General features: G+C 36.9%; 1 protein-coding gene across 4 annotated transcripts in view; it reads right to left on the reverse strand.

Annotated features, from left to right (window-relative positions):
* ATP8A1 (ATPase phospholipid transporting 8A1) overlaps window positions 1-22,079 on the reverse strand; it is a 231,369-nt gene that overhangs the window by 150,262 nt on the left and 59,028 nt on the right. For 2 of the 4 annotated variants that reach the window (XM_047719195.1, XM_047719198.1), the window contains exons 6-12: window positions 20,661-20,701; window positions 14,061-14,134; window positions 8,015-8,084; window positions 6,829-6,956; window positions 2,822-2,933; window positions 1,469-1,634; window positions 81-208 (exon numbers count right to left, since the gene is read on the reverse strand). In XM_047719195.1, the coding sequence (XP_047575151.1) occupies window positions 81-208; window positions 1,469-1,634; window positions 2,822-2,933; window positions 6,829-6,956; window positions 8,015-8,084; window positions 14,061-14,134; window positions 20,661-20,701 (719 nt within the window). Of the gene's footprint in view, window positions 1-80; window positions 209-1,468; window positions 1,635-2,821; window positions 2,934-6,828; window positions 6,957-8,014; window positions 8,085-10,637; window positions 10,712-14,060; window positions 14,135-20,660; window positions 20,702-22,079 lie in introns of all 4 variants that reach the window. The other 2 variants (XM_047719196.1, XM_047719199.1) reach the window with 2 other exon arrangements.

The following is a 22,079-nucleotide window of genomic DNA, read 5'->3' on the forward strand; positions in this document are numbered from 1 at the left end:
ATTAAAATCCTCAAAAGACCCTATCAAAAAAAAGACAAAACATATATTTAGAATGATGAAAAACAGTAATTCATATTTACCCAATTTATGAAGTATGCCTGGGTAAATTTCACCACTTCTAATGTAACCAGTAAGCTGATTGGAATGAGATTGTTGAAAAGGATGATGAAGGTCAAGAAATTCAGTCCAAAATTATTAGCACCACCATCTGTTGAGGGAGGTGGGAAGAAAGTCATTTGTAGTTTCAAGTATTTCATTTGTGTTGACCAGAACTTCAGCATAACAGAAGTTTTCCATATTACACAACATCTCTAGATAGTTTGGGAGGAACACTGTGCTGATAGCATATCCTTATTCTCAAATACATTCAAGACGGATCAGTACGTTGGTAGTACTATTAAGAACTTCATAATGGACTAACAAATGAAAGCACTGCCCAGTGTTTCAAATCCTGTTCCACACAGGAAGTTTAGAGATATCAGGGACAGGATTGTGGGTTTATAAATATAAAATCTCCACTGGGCAAAATCATTTTTATGTAAATTATTTAAAAAGCACCTTTGATTTATAAAGCATGACTTAAAAGCAATCAGACAAAACAGCAGCAAAACTAATCCAAATAGTCAAAACAATGTAGGGCTGTTCTCTAGGTAAATGACACCCTGCCTCTTTGATAATGAAAATAGAACCGCTATGGCAGACACACTGTGAAGTATATGAAGAAACAAACCAATGGGAGTCATAACAGTTCCGATGTTGAAATCATAAATCAATGTTAAAAAAGAAAGTTGGAATAGCCACAAAACTAAAAATCAATAGGATAAAAACTGAAAAAAAAAATCGATTTTGCTATAAGGTTTACTAGAATTTGTTTTCACGCTTCTGGAAATTAAGTATTTATTGGTTAAGTACTCATTAAAAGGCAATGCAAACTTATTTTCCAGAAATATTCAGGGATGGTACATTAATCCCACAATACTAAAAGGACAGATGGTCCAAAAAGACCATATTTAACAGGCTTTCCCTAAGATAAGATGACCATTAACATGGAATTTACTGCATTCATGAGTTCAAATGAAAGGATATTCAATTTAAACTTTTTATAAGCATGTGCTCTATTTCTGGTGCTTTAAATATAATCAATCTGATTTCTTCACCAGGTAACCATCCTACCACCTGTGTTAAAATATTTTTAAAGAACGAATAACATTAATGAAAATAATATAAATGAACAAACATTTTATACTACTCTAGAGTGATCATTTTTAAGGATTCTGATATTTTGGAGACTCTAGCGACATTTTACTTTCTTTTACTGGAAACTGCATTGAAACATAAAAATTAAATGCCCAGTTATCTTGCCAACAAGGTTTTCTCTTTAGGAATTATAGGAAATCCCATCAGCATGAAACAAATGCATGTTTTAATGAAAGAAAAAAATAAATATAACAGGCCCTATAATGCTTACAATTTAGGTTGAGATACCAGTCCTTTCCAGAATGCCTCCGATTCCAAATGGCTGAGCCCACAGAACAGATAAGAGACATGGCAATTAAGATACAAAATAAAATCAAAATTTGTACATTTGTAATCCGTTCCACATTTGAGAGTTTAAGTGGTGGACTTGTTGAATTCTGTAAAAAGAGACAAGATGAGCAATAAAAAAATTGTGTACACATTCATTGAATAATGTCTATTTGGTATTTTGATGAAGATGACAAAGTCAGTCACAACTCAAAATCTAGACATGGGTAGACACTTGAAAATTATACAGAAAAAAATCACAGCTGTAATAAGTTGTCAAATGTTAACCATCTATTTTTTTTTCTCCCTTTAGTCCACTATACCTCAAGCCTTTTTCTAGGATATAAAATAAGAAGAAGAAGAGAAGGAAATAGTACTCCTTTTAGAGACATAAATTTGTCATTGTGGCGGGGAAGATGAAGAAGGCGTTACTTGACTACTGAAGCAAAGAGGGTAGAGGAGAGGCACTTGGCAGCTCAGCTCAGGAAGAGAGGCAGAGAAGGTGGCCTCTGTACCCCTAACCCTTGGAAGTTACAAAATATGAAGGTCCCATTTGAAGGACCTCTGGTTTCCAGATTTCTGGTGGTGTTCAGTAACTGTTTTACTGATCACAGCAATGGTCTAAGTAGTCCTGGTTATAAAGAATAACGGACGTCAGTCTCCTCAGCTTTGGTCAATGATAAAAACGATCATGCTAACCAAGGCATCTATAGAACAGAAAATTAAATCTGTCATAATAGATATAAAATAATGGTTGACAGAATTTATAGAATGGTGAGAGGTCGAATCATTATGGTTATGGTGGAATCAGTAATGGCGGTTTCTCTCCATTAAAAACGGCTTAACATAAAAATGTTAGCAAAATGGGGTCAACATTTGGCTCACAAATCCTTCTTTTAATTTTATGAAAAAATGAAAACAGTTATAAAATTTGATCACAGTCTTAAAACAAGATTATGAGATAAATACTTTCATGTAGAACACAGACTACTTTCATGTAGAACATGTCATTGCATAGACAATAGTATCAACCTGTTAGAGTAAATGGAATCAATACAAGAAATCATTAACAGTTCATGCATTGTTGTTCTCGAATGAAACTTTCCAGTATTCTTGTGCACATGAGCCATTTTATGGCCCTAAACACTGAAGAATGAGATTCTGAATGTAAAGAGTAGGGCTCAGGAGTCTGTGACAGATGGGTCTCCTATATTTGGGACTACTGCATAAAGAGCTACAAATAGCACATTTTCAAGAGAATAGATCCACAAGGTTTTTCATAGATAAAAAATCCCACCTGCATCAGCTTGGTGTCATGTCCAGTGTAGACAACTATTCCATGAACCCACTGTGTATTTCTCAACTGGGCGCCTCGAAGAAGAATCTGATCTGCTCCCAGGGGGACAGTGCTATGACAGATGATGTTGACATTAGAAACAACATTTTCTAAAGTGCTTAAGAATTCTACAGCTACTACAGAGTTCCAATGGAGGTTCTGCTATTAAAATAGCCAGCCCTTCTCACATTTACCTTATTTTTAGAAAAAGAAGTAATTTTCCTACCAGTACGAATAATTTGTTTTACACAAGGACAGCTGGAGAGATGCATTTCAGTTGCTTCTCCTCACCACCAAACCAGCCATTTCCTACAACTTCACAATCCAAGATAGTAGGCAATGTTTTGGGATTCAGAGGCTAATTTTCAAACCTATTTAAGACTTTTCCTGATTTAGTAAGTCTGTTTAGGTTTCTGAGATGTTTGGAAGTGGTGAGGTTAGGGGATGTGCTCCCTCTCCCACGCCTAATTATAAATAGCTTTGTGCATTATAAAGGTTCAAAAAATAGACAAGGCAAGGTAAATACACAGATCTCATCATACATTTGCAATGCCATCCCTGCCCTATAGAGGTAAGTCCTGTATTTAAAATCTCTAGGGTAATTTATTATATTTGAATATCAATTCTCCAAGAACTGTGAAAAAGTTTCCAATCAATGGTAAGCATCTATGTCTTTAACATTTCTCTGAAGTGACAGCATATTGAGGATAGCCATTCCATATAATTTAAACCACATTTTTTCATGAATGAAGGCCACGTTGGGTCTTCTGTGGGTTCTTGGTAAAACTATCCACTATGGTAGGTTGTTTGGTTGACACAACCTCACACAAAGATATCACAAAGGTACAAGCCATCACAGATGTAGTGGGATTCTTGATGGAAATGTACTATATGAGATGTAACGGCTCAAAGATTCCTAGCACTAGGTCTTCATTTTAGTATTAAGAAAAGCAAGAAAGAAATGTCAAATATAAAGAAAAATTCATCAGAAAAATCCCCAAACTTCTGGAAAAAGAAGGAAGCCTCCTAAGAAAAGTCTCCAGAGAACACAGAACTTCTTGGCCAGTAGAGGTAAAGTGAGGTTGAATCTTTCATTTTTGCGATTTTTACGCAATTTGCGATTTTGAAATTTTTACGGCCTGGTAGGTGTCTAGAGCCAGTAACGGCTTGGGCCTTAGACCTTCTTTCAGGAACTATGCAAAAGTCACTGGCTCAGGTGAAGTCAATCCAGATGGGTGGGTAATAACCTCACCTAAAGGCCTCTACTTAAATAAACCCCTAGGAAAAAGCATATGCCTATTTAGAAAAAGAACACAGCATCTATAATTCTCATTCCTTCTGCACAACAGCATGCCTCTCAAACCCATCTGGAAGGGAACCCCCCTTTTGTGTATACCTCAAGATTTGGCGTGCATTTCAGAGTTGGGAGGGGACCTTGGGCCTAAAGCAAATTTCCAAGAAGTTCTTGGGAAGCTGCTAGACTATGCTCTGGGGTACATAGGTGCCAACTGTTCCTTACGTATACAGTGGAGTCTAATAGGACAGTTGTCAGCTCAGCATTTATGGTGTGGATTGGAATTAGGTACAATCTCTTCAAAGGACAAAAAAATACTACTTTTCAATTACAAGGATTCAACAAGAGTTAGTTATTAGATTTCATCAGAGTTGAAATCGCAAAAATTCTGGCATTAGACAATGACTCTCATCCTTAATAATGGAATCAAAGAACACTCATTCCAAAGAAAGGGGCTCCAAGAGCTCTGGGTAATCACTGTAAACGTCAAATGTGCTATAAATACAAAGGTATGTTTCCATGTTTCATATATTTTAAAGCATATTATATAAATTCTATCTGTACCCTAAATCTTGGCACGATCATACCAAGTTTCTTTTCCACTGCGTGGATCTGCTTGGCATTGATTTTGATGGGGAACTGATAAGAGATGGAAGCTGGCCAGTTAGGAATGTCAGACTATAGAAACATTACTTATATAAAGGACCAACTCTATTATTAGTCTATAACCATATGTTCACTCTGTGAGGTCACTCTGTGCAAATTTTAGAACAATATATAATTACTTCACATATTACAAGAAAGCTTTTGGTGGATCTGAATGAGGGGGACAGTTTAGGGTGTATTTCAAATGTCCTTTAGAATTCAAGTACTGTAATAATGCAATTACCAAATAATGAAATCATTGTCCATCTCTCAGGCTGGTGGAATGAACTAGTGCATTTAGCTAGCCACTACATCCACCCGGGAGATAAGGTGTATTGTAAAGGAGCCCGGGGAGGAGAGAAGGGAAGAAGAAGAGGGAAACCAGAAAGATCCACCCTTCCTGCCAAGTGCTGCTCCATTTCTGCTCCCTTTTGCAGCAAGCCTCCTCCGAAAATCTGTCTAAACCTGGTATTTTCAACTCCTTCCCCTATCTCAGATTCACTTCATCAGGCTCTACTTGTTCTAACCAAGTTCAAGGATTTCTACTCACTACATCCAACCGTTATTTCTCAGCCTCACCGCACTTGGCCAGCAACAACAAGGACCCACTTTAGTCACTCCCTCTACCGTGGCAGTTTCCTCACTATCTCGGCTTCCTTCCTACCAACCTGATTTTGGTCTCTTTTGCTGGTCCCTCCTCTTTTCTCATCCTTAATGTTGCAGAATCTCAGGACAATCCTTGGGATACCTCACCTTTCTATCTACACCCTTTCACCCTCAGTGATTTCTTCTACTTCCAAGGCTTTAATTATCTATGCCCACAATTCCCACATTTACCTCATGACCCAGGCCTCTATCCCAAACTTCAGGCTTACATATCCATCTGCTTCCCCGACACAAACGTATTAAGTCCCAAACTGAACGGCTGATATCCCCTCCCTCCAAGCCCTCTAATGGATTCCCATTTCACCCAGAGTAACACCGCCCCCAATAGACTTCAAAGCCTTGCATGGTCTTTCTTTTCCCACTCTTCCTTGGTGACGTCACTCCAACCACACTGGCTTCCCTGAAATTTAATAACTACTCCAGGTACTTTCCCACTTTAAGGTGATAGAATAACCAGTAATTTGCTGGGACTATTCCTTCTGTCTGGAATCCTCTCCCTTCAGATATATGAATGGCTAACTTCCTCACTTCCCATTCCCCTGGCTCAAATGTTACCTGCTGAATGAGGCTTACTAGAACAGTCCTACCTCCAAGTTATTCCCTCCCAAGGACTCCTAATCTGGCTTGTCCTGTGCTATTTTTTTCCCCAAAGCTTTTATCACGCTCTAATGCTGTATAAAATCTTCTTGTGTATCATTTTATTGTTTGTCTGTTTGCCCTTCCCTTACTGCAAGAAAAGTAAGCTCACAAGGGCATGTGTATTTATCTCTTTTGTTCGTTGCAGTCTCCTTAACGCCTGTAACTAGCCTAGCCCACGAGGTGCTTAATTAATACTGGTTGAATCAACGAAGGAAGAGGCAGGGAACAGAAGTGGGAAGAGAAGAAGAGCAGGAGGTAGGTAATGGCAGAGATAACTACACATGATAACATGGCCTAGAAAACAGCCTATGAAATGACACAGAGAAGAAGACAAGAAATTATCCAGTATCCTTGGGGGTAGACTCTAAACTCCTTGAGGCACCCACCGATCACAGATAAGGACCCAAGCCATGGAGACTGCACATAGGCCTACAACACAAGTATTCATGCCAGAAGCCTGGCATGTCCCTGAAAACATCCAGCTGTCAGTTTGGCAGGAATCCTGAGGAAGTCTTCAGCGGTGCCATATGCATGGTATTAAAAGCTACGATTTCTGCAAAAAGACTCTTGGTGGAAAGTAATATAGAAATGCTTAAGAAAGAGGTTTTCAGCATTCAGACTTAGAGCATGAAAATAGAGATATGTACCTAGGCTTGGAAAACACTCAGCAACACACCTGAGACATAGTGAGTTCTGTGTTTTTATGAGGCCCAATTTTACGTACCTATGTCCTTCAAGCCTTAAGTTTCCAACAAAATCGTACAGATGTCTGTTTGGACTTTCACACTCGATTCTGCCAGAAAGTCTCATCAAACTGTCAATGTCTTTTATATCTGATGTTGCCGGTAAGCCCTGTTTAGAAATTTTTAAATAAGCAAAAGATTAAATGAATTACATGTGGGAGGGAGGGGATTCTGATTCATCTAGGCCTTAAGATCTAAGAAATCCTACTATTTTATGAGCAAGTCTCCCCCCCCTTATACAATACTCTTTGCCAGATCATAATTAAGGGGATACCTTCCTCTCTGCTTGAACCCAAGAGTAGGGCAGCTTTTGTGAAAGTTGGAAAATGTATTTGAGGCCATAAATTTGTGCACAGAGATACGGTGAAGTCCTCAAAGAACTATTTGCTTCCAAAAATAAAATTAATATTTAGCAGTATAGTCTGTCTGCTGAATCTCCAAAAAAAAAAAAAAAAAAAAAAAAATGCAAACTAAATAGAATCTACATCCAAAGAAGAGTCAGTATGTTTCTGTTCTTTTAGTTCACAGAGAAGGAAAACTCAGAAATAGTTCTTTCCTCTGGCCTACTAGATTCTACTAGCAGGAAGTGGATGGGCCCCTGCTTCCCGGGGCACTCTGAGTTTGGGTGCTCTGATGACCTATTTTTGCCATATCCCAACCTTCCCCCTGTCATCTTCATCCTTCACCTAGAACCCAAGAGAGTACATTTTTTAAAGTCCCTTTCAATGACTCTTGCTTTCTGTCAGGGATGGTATATGAAGCCAATACAGAAATCTAAAACTATTCCCTGAGATTAGCGAGACTTTTAGAACAAGCAATGGAAACACTGTCTTTTCAATATGGCAAAGCCACACTATGATTTGGTCTAGAGGAATAGGGAAAATAAATACATGCACCCCTGTCAAAGAACTCAGTACTAATATTATTATCAGTGTTGCCTATTACATAAAATATTAAAAATATTGCAAAGAGCATCTAGATGATGGACCACAGTTAATCAGGCAAGCAAATCTGAGCTTTTCATTATACTTGAGGTATCGTCATCGTGGCTCGATGAGAAAGTATTTCCAGTTGGGATTACTTCAACTCAAGACAGTAACAGAAATAAAGCTCTTGATTCCGTCTAATCAATCAGCAAATAGTACATAACCCTAAATTAGATCTTACCTGCCTAATTTTCAGGTTTGTTTCACCGTCCAGGTTGGACGTCTCGATGTAGCACATGGCCTGGGGCTCGCTGTTGTTTAAAATTGAAAAGCAAGAACATTGAGCAGGGGGAGGGAAAACATAATAATAACTCATTTAAATGCCTAGACTCACTGAAGCCTTTGGTTCTAAACAAAGCTCTCGCTGTCTAGTTTCTTGGTGATTTTCATTCTAACTGCTAAATGCTGGGAGGCAGAACCCATGCATGACCACCCATGGATCAGCTTTTCAACTAGAACGATCAAAAGAGCAATCTCCTCCCGCCAATCAGTACTGATCTTCAAGATAATTGAAATGATTAGATCTGTCATAGGATACTTAAATTGCTCATCCATATAGACACAACACAGACTCCATCTGAAATGTAAAGTCGTTTGTGTCCAGATTTATCTTCAGCTCAAAAATACCAAGCGAGATTTCATGCTTGTAGCCCATGTATAAATTGGTTAAGGAAATTGTTTGATTAGAGAACTCCAGATTGCTGCTTCTGCAAACTTGCATTTACTACCTTTTAAGAAAAGATGAATAGGATCATACAGATGATAATATTTACATTTTAAGGCTACTTTAAAAAAGTGTATGAACAGATTTTACAATGAAAGTAGACGGACACTTTTCTCCCTCTGTTTCCTTTTTTCTGCTCCTGTTCTATTTCTTAAAGTGATTTCAGAGATTCTCGTGGGAGAAAACACTGAAACTAAAGCCAGCCAACTTGGCCATCTTGCTCCTTGAGCTGAACCTAGAAGATCTCCTTCATGGGGCACCCCCCAGAGTGTTTTTGTGAAGTCTGCTGAGCAGTGGCTAGTGGAAGGGGTCTGTGCGTCTCTGGTCTGTCACAGGGTCTATATCCTGGACTGTTTATGTCCCTCCCCATTCCCCTTCACAAATTGACTTTATGTGCCCAGCAATTACAAACAGGAGAATTGGCCATCAACTTGTATAACTGGATCCTCGAGTATCAGGGAAAGTGTTCTGAAGTGGTATCAATCTCATGAAACCTTGGTTTCAAAAGAAACCTAACTAACATCCTGTAAATAACTATAAACGTCATCTCGGGTGAGCCTATGTCTTCGAAGTTAGAAAGGAAATATTTTGTCAGTTACAAACACCTGGAATCTTCTAATCAACTTTCAATTTGTACATGTGCAAAACAGACGAATTCCAAATTTCAGAAATGGGCATGTAGCTTAGTTTTGTGGCCTGCAGATTTGTGAAAATTGCTGAAACATATGGTCATTGATCAAATATTTTACAGATACATTTTAAAGTAACTTTGCAAGTTCTTCAATTTACTCTATGGACATTTTTTTTTTCCTCCTGTAAAGGCTGATACATTTTTCCCAACTGGAGAAGTTATTTCAGTATTTATATTTTCATTCTATCACTTCTTCAACATTTTGCCCCCTATTACTGTCACAATAGTAATTTGACTCTGGTAACTGCTGCTAATTTGTAACTTACTTATATATACATTTGAAACATAAATGGCTTTTGAAATTATAAAACATATCTTCTGATAATATAGAAGCACAATGACAAGCAAATGCTAAGTGAACGATGCAGATTCTGTATTTTGGCAATAAAATGCACTAAAATATTACTGATCAATATATCCAAAGCCATTCTCACATTAAAATGAGAATAGCATTCTATTTTTTTTTTTTTTCCACAAAACAATTCTTCTGGGACTTTAAATGGCTAGGAAGTTAAAAAGTCAAATGGCTGACTTCTGTCTGAAGTGAGGCAAATAAAATGCATCCAAATTCAGAACATTGCTTATCCCTTAAGACAGATCTTACTGAAGCAGTTCTTAATAGTGTTATGAAAAAGCAGCAAAAGGTTTTAAGGAATCATGCTAGATAATGAATATTTCAGCAAATTATGATCACATCCCAAACGCAAACTACAGTCAGAGAGGCAAAGCAGGCTTTTTGATTAGTAAGTGGAGAAATGAAACAAGATGCGTATCACAATACAGACACCAGTAGACAGCTGGACTTGATCGCAGTAACATGCACTCTGTCACTTGTTACAAGTAGGATAAAAATGGATCCCAAAGCATGCAGTACAAAATGTACGACATCCAACTTTGTGCAGGGGGTCCTCTGTAAACCCTAGATGAGCCCAAATTACAGTCATGATTGCTGAAGGGGTTCCATAGGACTTACAGAAAATTTCAAATATAAGTATAAGACAAAATTTCTCAATAGCTTCATTTCATGGAAAGCTTCACACTGTTCAAAACAGTATCCTGGAGAGGTGCTACGTGCAGCCTTAGTATTTAGGCATGTTGTTAAATAAGAATATATGTTAATGATGTACAGGAGATTAAAATCTACCTTTACAGTCATGCCTCATAGACTCCTATTGCTAACAATAGGAGCTGACTGGCCCCTCAAGGGACAAACAGCATCCAACACCATATTCATGAAAGGCTTTTAAAATATCAGTGAAACGTCTGTCTCCAACATTTTTGTATTTTAAAGGAAGCAACATTGAATTCAACCATCTTTGGGTGTAATTGTTGTCTGTTGTAGGGTGAGGATCCACGTACACACATCCTGTACGACTCAGTGGTTCTAACCTTGAGGACAGGCTGATGAGATCTGCTGGGAGATGTTCCCCATTGGTCACTTTCACTATCTCCCCTACTGCCACCTACAGGTCCCAGTTCAAAATAATTAAAACGGAAAAAAAAAAATGAAAAACAGAAAAAAGAAAAACCAAACAAATGGACAAAAGAGACAGAAAGTTTGAAATTATTATAGAAAATAATACATGTTAATAAAAATGTCTAATGCCAATTTTTTCAAAATTTATTTTGATCAGGTCTAAAGGCACAAGAAAACATGACATAGTCAAGGATTACTTGCTTTTAAGCCCAATTTTCAGTTTTTAATGTAGAAACTTTTGATGGTTTTGAAGTTTATTCACAAGACTCTTTTATCAAATAAAAACATAATTTTATATAGAGAGCTGCTAATTTTATAGATTTTCTTTTCTCCAATTTCTCACTCTCACACCATCTACTCCTACCAAAGAAGGAAAGAATTATGGGAACCATGTTTTAGGCTTTTGAGAAACCAAGTATACTATACTGGTCCTCCCTACGCCTACCCACACACTAAAAGAAAGTATTAGGAATTTTCTCATTTCAAAACATTTTTCAAAGTTAACTGCATTAACTTTAATGCAAAGCTATAAAGATGTGGATCTTAGGATGTTAGAAGGCATAACTGCAGCCTTTTGAGTTGTTCAATAATTAACAAAGTCTTGGTGATACGTTGTCTTGGGAGGGTAAATCTTTGAACGCAGGAAAGCTTTTCCAGAGGGTATGAAACAGACATGTCAGGAACCCGTGTGGACCTGAATTAACAGCTTGAGTTACTTTTCTCTGTTTTTAATACTTTCTAAACTCATATATGTATTTGTTTGTTAGATATTAAAACCTCAGTTTCTTCATGTCAAAGTGAAAACCAATGAGACACACTAACTTTTAACAATGTTCATGCTTTAATTTCAAACTACCTCAAAGTGGGTGCAATATTAGTAATTAATAACTGAAAAATGTTTGGAAATTAAAATATTATAAATTGTTGCTTATGCTCACTGTTAAATGGTGCTCACCTGCGGGTGAGAATCACCATGTCCCTATTCTGATAGCAGCCAGGGTGGTATAATGAGGGTTATCAGATTAGGGATTACGTATCTCAAATTTGACCTACTCATTAGCTACTTAAATGGCAAAAAAATAAGACTTAAGGTCAAGAGTCCACTTTCTGTTAAGTGATGTCAAAAACTTCTACCTATTTCATAAGGCTAATGTAGGTTCACAAGTGTAATGCAAAACCTTTGAGAAAACAAAACAAAACAAAAAACAAACCTGAAAGCAGGTATTTTGCCACTGAGATAGAAATATGTAACTGTAGAGGCTTTATACTTTGAATTCTACTAAATAACTAAATGCAATGAATCAGATACTCTTTTAAAAAATAATGATCTTTGGAGTAAGTTAATCTCTGTGGATGCTCTATTAAGTTAGAGAAAATACTGGGGCACCTGGCCAGCTGAGTCAGCGGCGTGTAAGACTCTTGATCTTGGGATTGTGAGTTTGAGCACCACGCTAGATGTAGAGATTACTTAAAAATAAAAACCTCAAAAAAAAAAGAAGATACAGACACCATTTTGATCTACCACATCTATAGCTACACTACAGTATCTATAAGCCATCAGTGAATGTTTTTAATGTTGGGAAATGACTCCTATAACAATGATCTAAACTTTAAGAAATTTGAGCATCGAGCTTTCTGGGAGCTTTCGGGGCTGGATAGGGGCAGCCGAAAAATATTTTTAAAACTTTCAGAATTAAGTAGAAAGGGCAATGTAATCAACTATCTTCACATTCTGAGCATACAAAAAAATAAATATTGTCATGGTTCACATACATGATACTCTCCATGGTAAGTTATGTCTCTATGACACATTTAAACAGGAGAACATCCTTACTTTCTTAAATTGCTGGAGTGCTTCACTGTCATTTTGAACTTTGTCAGATGACTTTGAGACGGTCACTCATCTACTACATTTATCAGCCCTTTACTTAGTAGCACAAAGGGCACATGGTTCTGTTGGCTAGGCATTCTTAAAATTTAGAAGATTACCAAATTTAAATCCAAAGGAGAGTCAGGAACTATTAGAGCTTGGTCATTTACTCCATCTTCCTCATTTTTTTTTTTTAAGATTTTATTTATTTGACAGACAGAGATCACAAATAGGCAGAGAAGCAGGCAGAGAGAGAGAGATAGAGAGAGAGAGAGAGAGAAGAGGCAGGCTCCCTGCCGAGCAGAGAGCCCGATGCGGGGCTCGATCCCAGGACCCCGGGATCATGACCTGAGCCGAAGGCAGAGGCTTTAACCCAGGCGCCCCAATCTTCCTCATTTTTAAAAGATGTAAAATCAAGGCCTGAGAGATTAAGTGTTTTGTTCAAAATCATGAAGCCAGGATAAGAAGAACCCTGGTTTTCTGTATCCTCCTGAGCAAAGCTTTCTCTAGTACCTGATGTGAACGACAGTAAGTTGACTGTTAAGCTCATTCTCACACAGGCACGTGTGGACTGGCACCTCTACTTCAGTTTTAGGTAACTCTTATTTGCGCAGTTAAGTTTCACTAACTTGTTATAAATCTAATCACTTTAAATAATGACCTGATTAAACAGATTTTGAAAAAAGGACACTGTCCATATTTATATGTGGATTTTACAAATAAAACTGTCCAAGGAAATGATGATAAACAACCTCTAAGATATTAAAAAAATTTTTTTCTTAATTTATATTAGGACTACTTTTACAGTTTTTAAACCCCAAACCATTTGAAAATCACATTCTTTAAAGGTTAACAGTGCCATATGTTCTGAATACTAATTCATGACTATCTTAAAGATGAATAAAATAGAAATTATCTAAAATTCAGCTGTAGACAGAACTTAAAAAAGCAAAATAATTTTTTGTTGTTGTTGGAAGAGTATGGCATTTCAAAGGTATGATGACAAAAAAAAAGAAATCATTCATCCATTTCCTTGTACTAATGCACTATAAAGATCAAGGAAGTTTGGAGGGATATATGAATGCATCATGAAGAAATTGATCATGAACAAGGATTGCAAGATAAAATCAATAGAACCCAATCCATGTATTATATACAAGAAATGACAGGACATCTTAGGAATTAGTGGTCCACAGAAAAGGATCTGGACATATCCAGAGAGAGTAGACTCCTAACCGTAATTATAACTTTTGAATTACACAGTATAGTACCTATCACTTATTCTATATGGCAAGCATGAAAGAGTCCGTTAAGTCCAATTGATTTTTTTTAATGTTTCATTCACAATCATGAAAGAGGTCTTAAATTCTTCGTTTATTCCTTATTTCCTTGGAGAAATCACAAGGTCAATGCAGGGTAGAGAAACCATCCTCTACACTGTTTGAGCATCAGTAGGTATCTCTACCTTGATGAGAGAAGTACAGTGTCAGCAGGTATAAACTCTTTGCCTTTTATTATAACTATATCTCCAACATTTACCTGAAAGAAAACTGGGAATCGGTTAATTATCTGCATTGAAAGATTGTTACAAATACAAAACCCACTGTACTTAAGCATAGAATACAGTAAAAAATGGTTACTGGCAAACAAGAACCACATGTCTACATAAAATAGCATAAAGTTATTTAGGAGTGAGGCCAAGGATGGGGCAGTCCTTTAAGTTATGAACAACTGTATTTTTGTTTAATCAACTAGATGACTTCTCTTAATAAATTCATCCATTTCATCCACTTAATCGACATCTCAACTTCTCATAGTCTCTCTCTATGACACAAAAATAAAAAGGAGGAACTTACCTGGTGTTATTTTTACCCTATTTAAGGAAATCTCAATGCAACCAGAAAAACCAACTTTCATACATATGATTATTACTCCTCATGATGACCTTACGAAATAGGTGTTAGTTATAATTTACAATTTAGGGAGGAAGAAATGAATCTTAGCTTCTGATTTGCCTAAGATCACAGTGACAGGAAGAGCTTACCCTCAAACCTCTATCTGTCTACAAAGCCTGATTGTGCATAAGTAAATATAGTAAATGATACTGTATTTTATTTTTTTTAGATTATTTATTTATTTGACAGACAAGTAGGCACAGAGGCAGGCAGAGAAAGAGAGTAGGAGGTAGGCTTCCCACTGAGCAGAGAGCCTGATGCAGGGCTCGATCCCAGGACCCTGAGATCATGACCTGAGCGGAAGGCAGAGGCTTAACCCACTGAGCCACCCAGGTGCCCTTGTATTTTAAATTAAAAACAAAACAAAACAAAACAAAAACAAAACAAAACAAAAAAAAACAAAAACAAAACAGCCCAATCTTTTCCTGGTTTTGCTACCTGGTAGCATTTTTGTGAGCACAGCCTAAAGACAAAGATGCAGTAAGGCCAGAAACTTTTTAGAAGTGATTCAAGAGATAGGCTTGTCCCAGAGCTTTTAGCAAACAATATGACTCCAACTAAGGAAGGACTTGACCAAGTTACACTGATAGCCACTGGCACTGTATCATGGAAGTGCTCTCTCTCTCAGTAGCGAAATAAACCTGCAAATAAGTTTCAAGACTTAATCCAAAGAAGAAAAGCCTTTTTTGTTGTTGTTGTTAAAGCCTTTTTTCTTTTTTTTTTTTTTGTTCTTTCCTTTCTTTTCCCTGAACCCCAAAATAACACTTTACTGGGGGGAAGGACAGAACTGTGTCCTCAGTGGACATCAAAATAAAACAACTGTTTCAGAGGCAGCCCACTGTGGTCTGCTCTACATACCTGGGGGAAGAACGCTGGGGAAGGTTGGAGGGGGTCTTCTAGTCTATGGTTCGTATGTTGGTTATTTGGGTAGGGAAGCTCGGATTCCAAAGAGATTTTATTTATTTATTTATTAAAGATTTTATTTATTTATTTGACAGAGAGAGATCACAAGTAGGCAGAGGCAGGCAGAGAGAGAGGGGGAAGCAGGCTCCCTGCTGAGCAGAGAGCCCGACCTAGGGCTCGATCCCAGGACCCTGGGATCATGACCTGCCTGGAAAGCAGAGGCTTTAACCCACTGAGACACCCAGGTACCCCTCCAAAGAGATTTTAGCTGCAATGATTTGAAATTGACAAATTTCCAGGGACCCTGGAGTCACACATCCCCCTCCCTCAAAACAGGGCAAACTGGGAAATTAAAAAACCACCACCACCACCATCCAGCAAGTACAGGGGTAAACTGGACTTTAAGGCATTGGGACAGTCCCCTGACAACACCTGGGATCAAGAAGTGTCAGACCACTGGAGCGTTTAGAGACTGCTGCCCAGGCAACCACTTACACATTCTTTAATCTCCTCTTGTGTGTTCATGTTTGTTCTCTAATTAGACTAGATGCTTCATAAAATTGGGATATTTGTCTACATTATAGTGGAAGAGTTTACTGGTTAGATGTAAAAAAAAAACAACCCCAAATTGATCCTGCTGTTTTCCTAACATCTTTATTCATTCTCAAGACAAAAGCAAGGCTTGTAGTCATTAAGCTGAAGACAAAAACAAACCATTAGCACCTTATAAGGTTTAATGTCAGGACTCAGTGGCCTGGCAAAGGCTTACTGAGAGCTGAAGTATTTCTTGCAGGAGTATGAGGAGAGCTGGGAACTTACTTGCTCCTCGCTTATGATACCTAGGTTTTAGATCACTTCTCGAACACATCCAAGTCCCTCTCTTTCTTTTTTCTGTTCTGAGCTCCTAATGTGGGTGGCATTCACCTCTTCCCACCTGGTTTGTGCAGAAGAGTAACAGACAGAAGGGAAATTGAGATGGCAAAAATTCCTTGACCACATCTTCTCAGTGGAGAAATGACACAACAAAGCAGTGTTAGTCCCCCAAATACTGAATTAAGGAGATATTTAGGGTTTCAGGCTACTTGCCTGGAGCTTTCTCGAATCACCACATGAGCACCTGTAACTGAGGATTATGTAAAAGGATAGACTTCTCAAATGGAATAGACTGACTTAAAATCTTTGTCCAGTTGTAGGCCCCAGCACATTTATTCTTACTAAGGAATTTTTGGTGATGTAAATTCTTAATCTGAAGAAATACATTTCAGGGTGCAAACTTCATGCACTAAAGCAGAGTTTGAAACTTGCATACAGCCCACCACTCCGTGCCAGGACAATGTGTGGATTCCTCCCAAATTCTCCACCTGCACTTGTCTCCAAAGCCTGGGAATGGTCTCAGCAGCATCTGACCTTGAAGAGCTGGCCCTGGTGGTAAGGGCAATGAAGACAGTAGCTGACTTGTCAAGCTTGGAGAAGCAGTGTCTTATATGAGGCTCTGTAATTGTGATACCTTCTTGGAAAAGCAGACACTGGCAATTTAACCTTATACAACAGAGGGAAGGCTTCGGGGCAAAACCGGAGGGATAAACCGTTCATGTCTGAGAGCTGAAGTAGGCCCATCTGTGAATGGCTGGATGTACCCTGTGCAAATCTGAAGGTCCTCTGAGGACCATTAAAACGCGGCCACAGTAGCCACACGTGAGAAAAACAAAGCAAGCAAGTCCTGAACTAAAGCCCATTTGCACTATGGTTTATCGTATTACTTTGGCATGAGGATCAGACTCTTGGTTTTGGTTTATTGATTTTATGTTTAATGGCACAAAATACGACATAAGCTTAAAGAAAAGACTTGCCCCACAATCTGGCTAACCCAACAAGCAAGTCTGCTTTCACGTCTGTCCACTTAGCGTCCAGGAAACCATTTGTACATAGTTGATGTCTTAGTATACATGGCTCTGTTCTTTTCACCTGTGATTATATTTTATGACACAGGAACCTTCATACGTCTTGCTAGCTGCTGGTAGTTCACTCCCTGGCAGAGATACTCAATGCATATTTATTGAATGAACGGTATAAAATTTTTCCCTGATGCCACAGTATTTGAAATTATAGCTTTAATGTGTCATCAAATATGCCAGAATGTAGAATGTCATCCTTTAAAAAATGCTTTCCCTATTGTTGGATATCCACATAGGCTAACTTTTCATTATTGCAAATAATGTTACAGTAGACATTCTTGTACATGTACAGGTTTTCCCCCTTACATTATGACTATCTTCTTGGGATAAATTCCCAGAATCCCGTTTTTATAGTTCTCAGGATGATGACCTAAACTGCTAATTCACATTAGTATGTGAATGAAATAGTTCATAAAGCAAAAATCCTCAAGTAAAGAATAAATATAGCCAATGAGACATCAATATTGTTTAACTTTGCCACTTTCACTACTAGGTGGAATATTATACTGAGTCTGGCTGCTTATTAGAGATCTTCTTGCTTACTGCCAACTTTTATTTATGTATATGACATATTTTTTAAGTTATGTATATGACTGTATATGACAGCAGTTTCAGTCTTTTGTTATACTTGGTACAACTATTTTCCATATGGTACCTACTTATTAGTGGTAGTTTTTATTGTGTATTTGTTTTAAATTTTATATGATCAAATTCCTGAGACCGTGAGATCTTCCTCTTCTCCAAATATTAAAGTTTTTATTCTGTTTGTAGGATTTTCAAAAACAATGTTTTAACATTTAATTTAAGCCAGTTGGAATTAATTTTAGCATGGGATGTGAGTTAGATATAAACTGTGTTATTTCCTGAGACTACAAATCTGTGATCCCAACATCGTTTATTAAATAATTCTTTTATCAAGGATTTTCTCTCCTTTATCACATATTAAATGGGTTTTACTTCAGAGCATCCTAGTCCCTTTTCTCTATTTTTGGAGAAAATATTTTTTCATTCTATTTTTACTCTGTTCACCCATGCCTATTTTTATAATAGATCCACACAATTTTAATAACTTTTGCTCTTCATTTTATTCATCCCTGCACACAGTTCATTTTTCCAAAATAGTCTATATTTTTGAAATTAAGATAAATAATTTAGTCAACTCTTGAGGAAAAAATAATAATTTCCCTGGGATTATATCACTACTTTGGAACAATTGATATTTTTAGTTTTTCTGGGAGTAGGGCATATTTGCCCACTTATGTGAATCTTAAACACCCAAAGTTTTGATGTTTTCTTTACAAAGGTCATGTACGTATTTTAAATTTATTTCTAAGCATCACCATGCGATGAGGAATGAGATCTCTCACTTGTATTTTTCTAACTTGATATTGCCTGCAAAGAATGCTATTAGTTTTTGAATATTTATCTTGAATTCATCATTGAACCAACTTTTATTATTCTACTTAATTAAGTATCTAATTCCAATTGTTAAGTAATATCAGCTCATTTTGGTTGGGTGACCTTTGGTAGCACTTTAAATTTTTTTCCTCTGCCTCTCAAAGTGGGATGCCCAGGTAAGGTGGGGAATTGATCTTCAAGACCACTGAAAATACTAGCATTATGGGTAATCAGGGACTGGTAATAATTTTTGTCTATGAAAAGTTGGAAGAGTTACAGCAATCCACTTGGTCTTGAAATAATGAAAAAAAAAAGACATTAGAAAAATCAGATGTTCTAACAAGAGAGAAACAGAGAGAGAGAATGAACAAGTAGTGAGGAAGGGCAAAGGCAGAGGGAGAAGCAGACTCCCCGCTGAGCAGAGAGCCGGATGCAGGGCTCGATCCCAGGACCCGGGGATCATGACCTGAGCCAAAGGCAGATGCTTAACTGACTGAGCCACCCAGGCACTCCCTAACAAATTAATTTAAGAGTGAAGTTTTGGATGCTTATCTCCTGACTTTATGACTGCTTATTTTCTGAACAAGCACTCTGGGTAGATGGTAAGAAACTGTTACATCAGTTTTTTAGGATATGTGTTTATGCTAATTACCTAAACAATCCTAATCAATGAAATACATTTATAATACAATTCACCATACTTGATTATATCCTACCAGTCTTCTAAAATGTTTAAATCCACAAGTGCCAAAGAAGAGCATAAAGGAAATCTCTTTTGAGACAGTTTTTTGAGCTTTCTCATTTTTTACCTTGCTTCTCTGAGAGGAGACTATCGCAGAAATAGGGAAAGCACAATCAAGGTATTTTCCTCCTTGTTACTTTTATGTCAAAGATCAGAGAGAGAGAGAGTCGTAAGTTTCCAAACATACAGAAAGGGAGATGTCAATCTCTATTTTGGCCATTGATTTAAAATCAATAAAAACACAATTAACTGAGAGGGAATCCTATTCCTGCAGGGATACAAGGTAACTATGAACATCACAAGGCAGTATTAAGGGCATAGCCTTTAACCTGCTAGGAAATACTGGAGGGCAAGTATGCTGTCTGTATCACACCTCCACTGTGCTGTGCCCAGCAATCTCAGAAAACAAAATCCCTCAGGGAGAGTGGACTTGCCTCCAAAAGTCTCACCAAGTTACAAATATTCGCTTGTGAATGACCAGAGCAAAGGGTCTTCCAGGACTTAAGGAGAACTAGTAGCAGTGGCTTACCTTTTGAAACTGAGGTCTGAAAAGCACCTAGATAATAACACTTATAAAATTATGACTCAGCTCACTAACCATGGCACACATCCTGTAAGCATATTAACCTCTGGATATTATGAAACCGATTTCCAGCTCATTAGAAAATGATGTTTACTTAGTAAGCGTCTTTTAAAAAAAGGAATTATGAAGGTGTAGCTAATTATGGCTAATACATGAATTTGAAATCAAATTTGCAAATGAAATTTCAGAACTCTGATTTTTTTTTTTAACTTGGACAGCAGATGATTAAAGCAAAAAGTTTCAACACAAAAAAATTCATGGTTAAATGAAATCTATGAAAACATACTCAAAATTATCCTATGAAAAACAGAGAGTTCCAAATATTACTTTTTAAGTCTTTCTAGTAAATTGCAGAATTACTAAATGGAAGTGACTAATTGGAAGTCTCCATGTATGTTTACAATATTAATTACTAAAGAGCTTTCATATTAGAATTCTTGACATTTGTTTATATTATATACAAAAATCCCATCTATTAGAGTACACATCTATGCAATTCTTCTAGAACAAAATAAAAATCAATGCATACCTTTTCCCAGTGCACAATTTCCCAAGCACCATTTCTCAAAACTGGAAAGAGAAAAGGTGACATTTTAAACAACATTTTTACTACTTCCCAAAAGCCTGCCTCTGAGGAAATGATAATTTTAAATGGATAGCCTCAAAAAAATTAACTAGCAGCAATTTTTACAGGTTTAAAAATTATTTATGACAGCAAAGATGTATAAAATTATACAAAGAATTAGAAAAACCAATGCACATTTTAGATCCCACAATGGAACTTCACTAATAGAGGGTAATCTCATTGGTGCTACCAGGGCTTTCTTCAGTTCATAGAATTACAGGCCACAGCTGGAGGAGAGAGCCACAAAAATGATGTGAAAAGGGAGTGACAAGCTTAAAAACTATTTCAGAAGTCGTAACAGTAGCAATTTTTTTAAAGGATTTACAAGCACAAGAGAAATAGATTTCAAATTGGTTAGCAAGAATTTAACACATAAACAGATAAGGAATCTGCATCTTTATCTTTAGAATAATGTAAAATTGCAGAAGTTTCCATATTTGGTTTATGGAGAAGAAATGAAAGAAGAGAATACTATTAAATTAGGATAGAGAGGTCTTTTATTAGTGTTTTATTACTGTGTCACAGCAGTCAAATTTTTCAGTATACCTTTCTTCCTTCCCTACTAGGTGTCTGTGGCACAATATTAACTATACCAATAGACATTAAAAGATAAAAAAAAAAAACAAAAAACCCACAAGGTAGAAAGCACAGCACTTAGTACTTAAGAAAAGGAATAAGTCAAAGTTGGTCCACAAATTATCCTGATGTAAATTTCCTGAAGACAAAGCTAGGAGTTGCTCTGTTTAATACTACATCCCCTGGAAACATCACCGTCCCTGGCACAAAGTAGTACTCAAAGTACAAAGTACTACTTTGTACACAAAGTAGTAGTACAGTAAATATTTGCAGGATGAATAATTTATAGGTATAAAACATTAGATTCAGTTTCTTTTGCTATTAGAAAAGTTGAAGCTTGAGCCCTCTGAAGTAAATCATGATGATAATTATCTCCAAATGTTAAATAGCAAATCTAACATTAATGACATACCCACCGGTCTTGTGGTCAGTATTATAAATTACTTTAATGTAAATGCAATCTCTTTGTGTTTCAAACTTCGTGAGCACAGGGCTCTGTCTTATTCATCTTCTCACAGAAACTCAGTATCAAAACTCCTAGCACAGAAGACACTCCAATGCTCATTAACCAAATTAATAAGTGCAACAAGGAATATCCTACAGTGTGTTTTGGTGAATAAATTTCATTAAGTTAAAAAATAATAATAATTCCAAGTTGAAGTGCTAACACTAAAATATTTCCAATACAGTATCTATACCAATAACTTTTACTTTAAAGTTTACAATTTTTACAGTATCATACAGTTA

The sequence above is a fragment of the Lutra lutra genome, chromosome 2, assembly GCF_902655055.1.
Source record: "Lutra lutra chromosome 2, mLutLut1.2, whole genome shotgun sequence".
In the NCBI taxonomy this organism is placed as follows: Eukaryota; Metazoa; Chordata; class Mammalia; order Carnivora; family Mustelidae; genus Lutra; species Lutra lutra.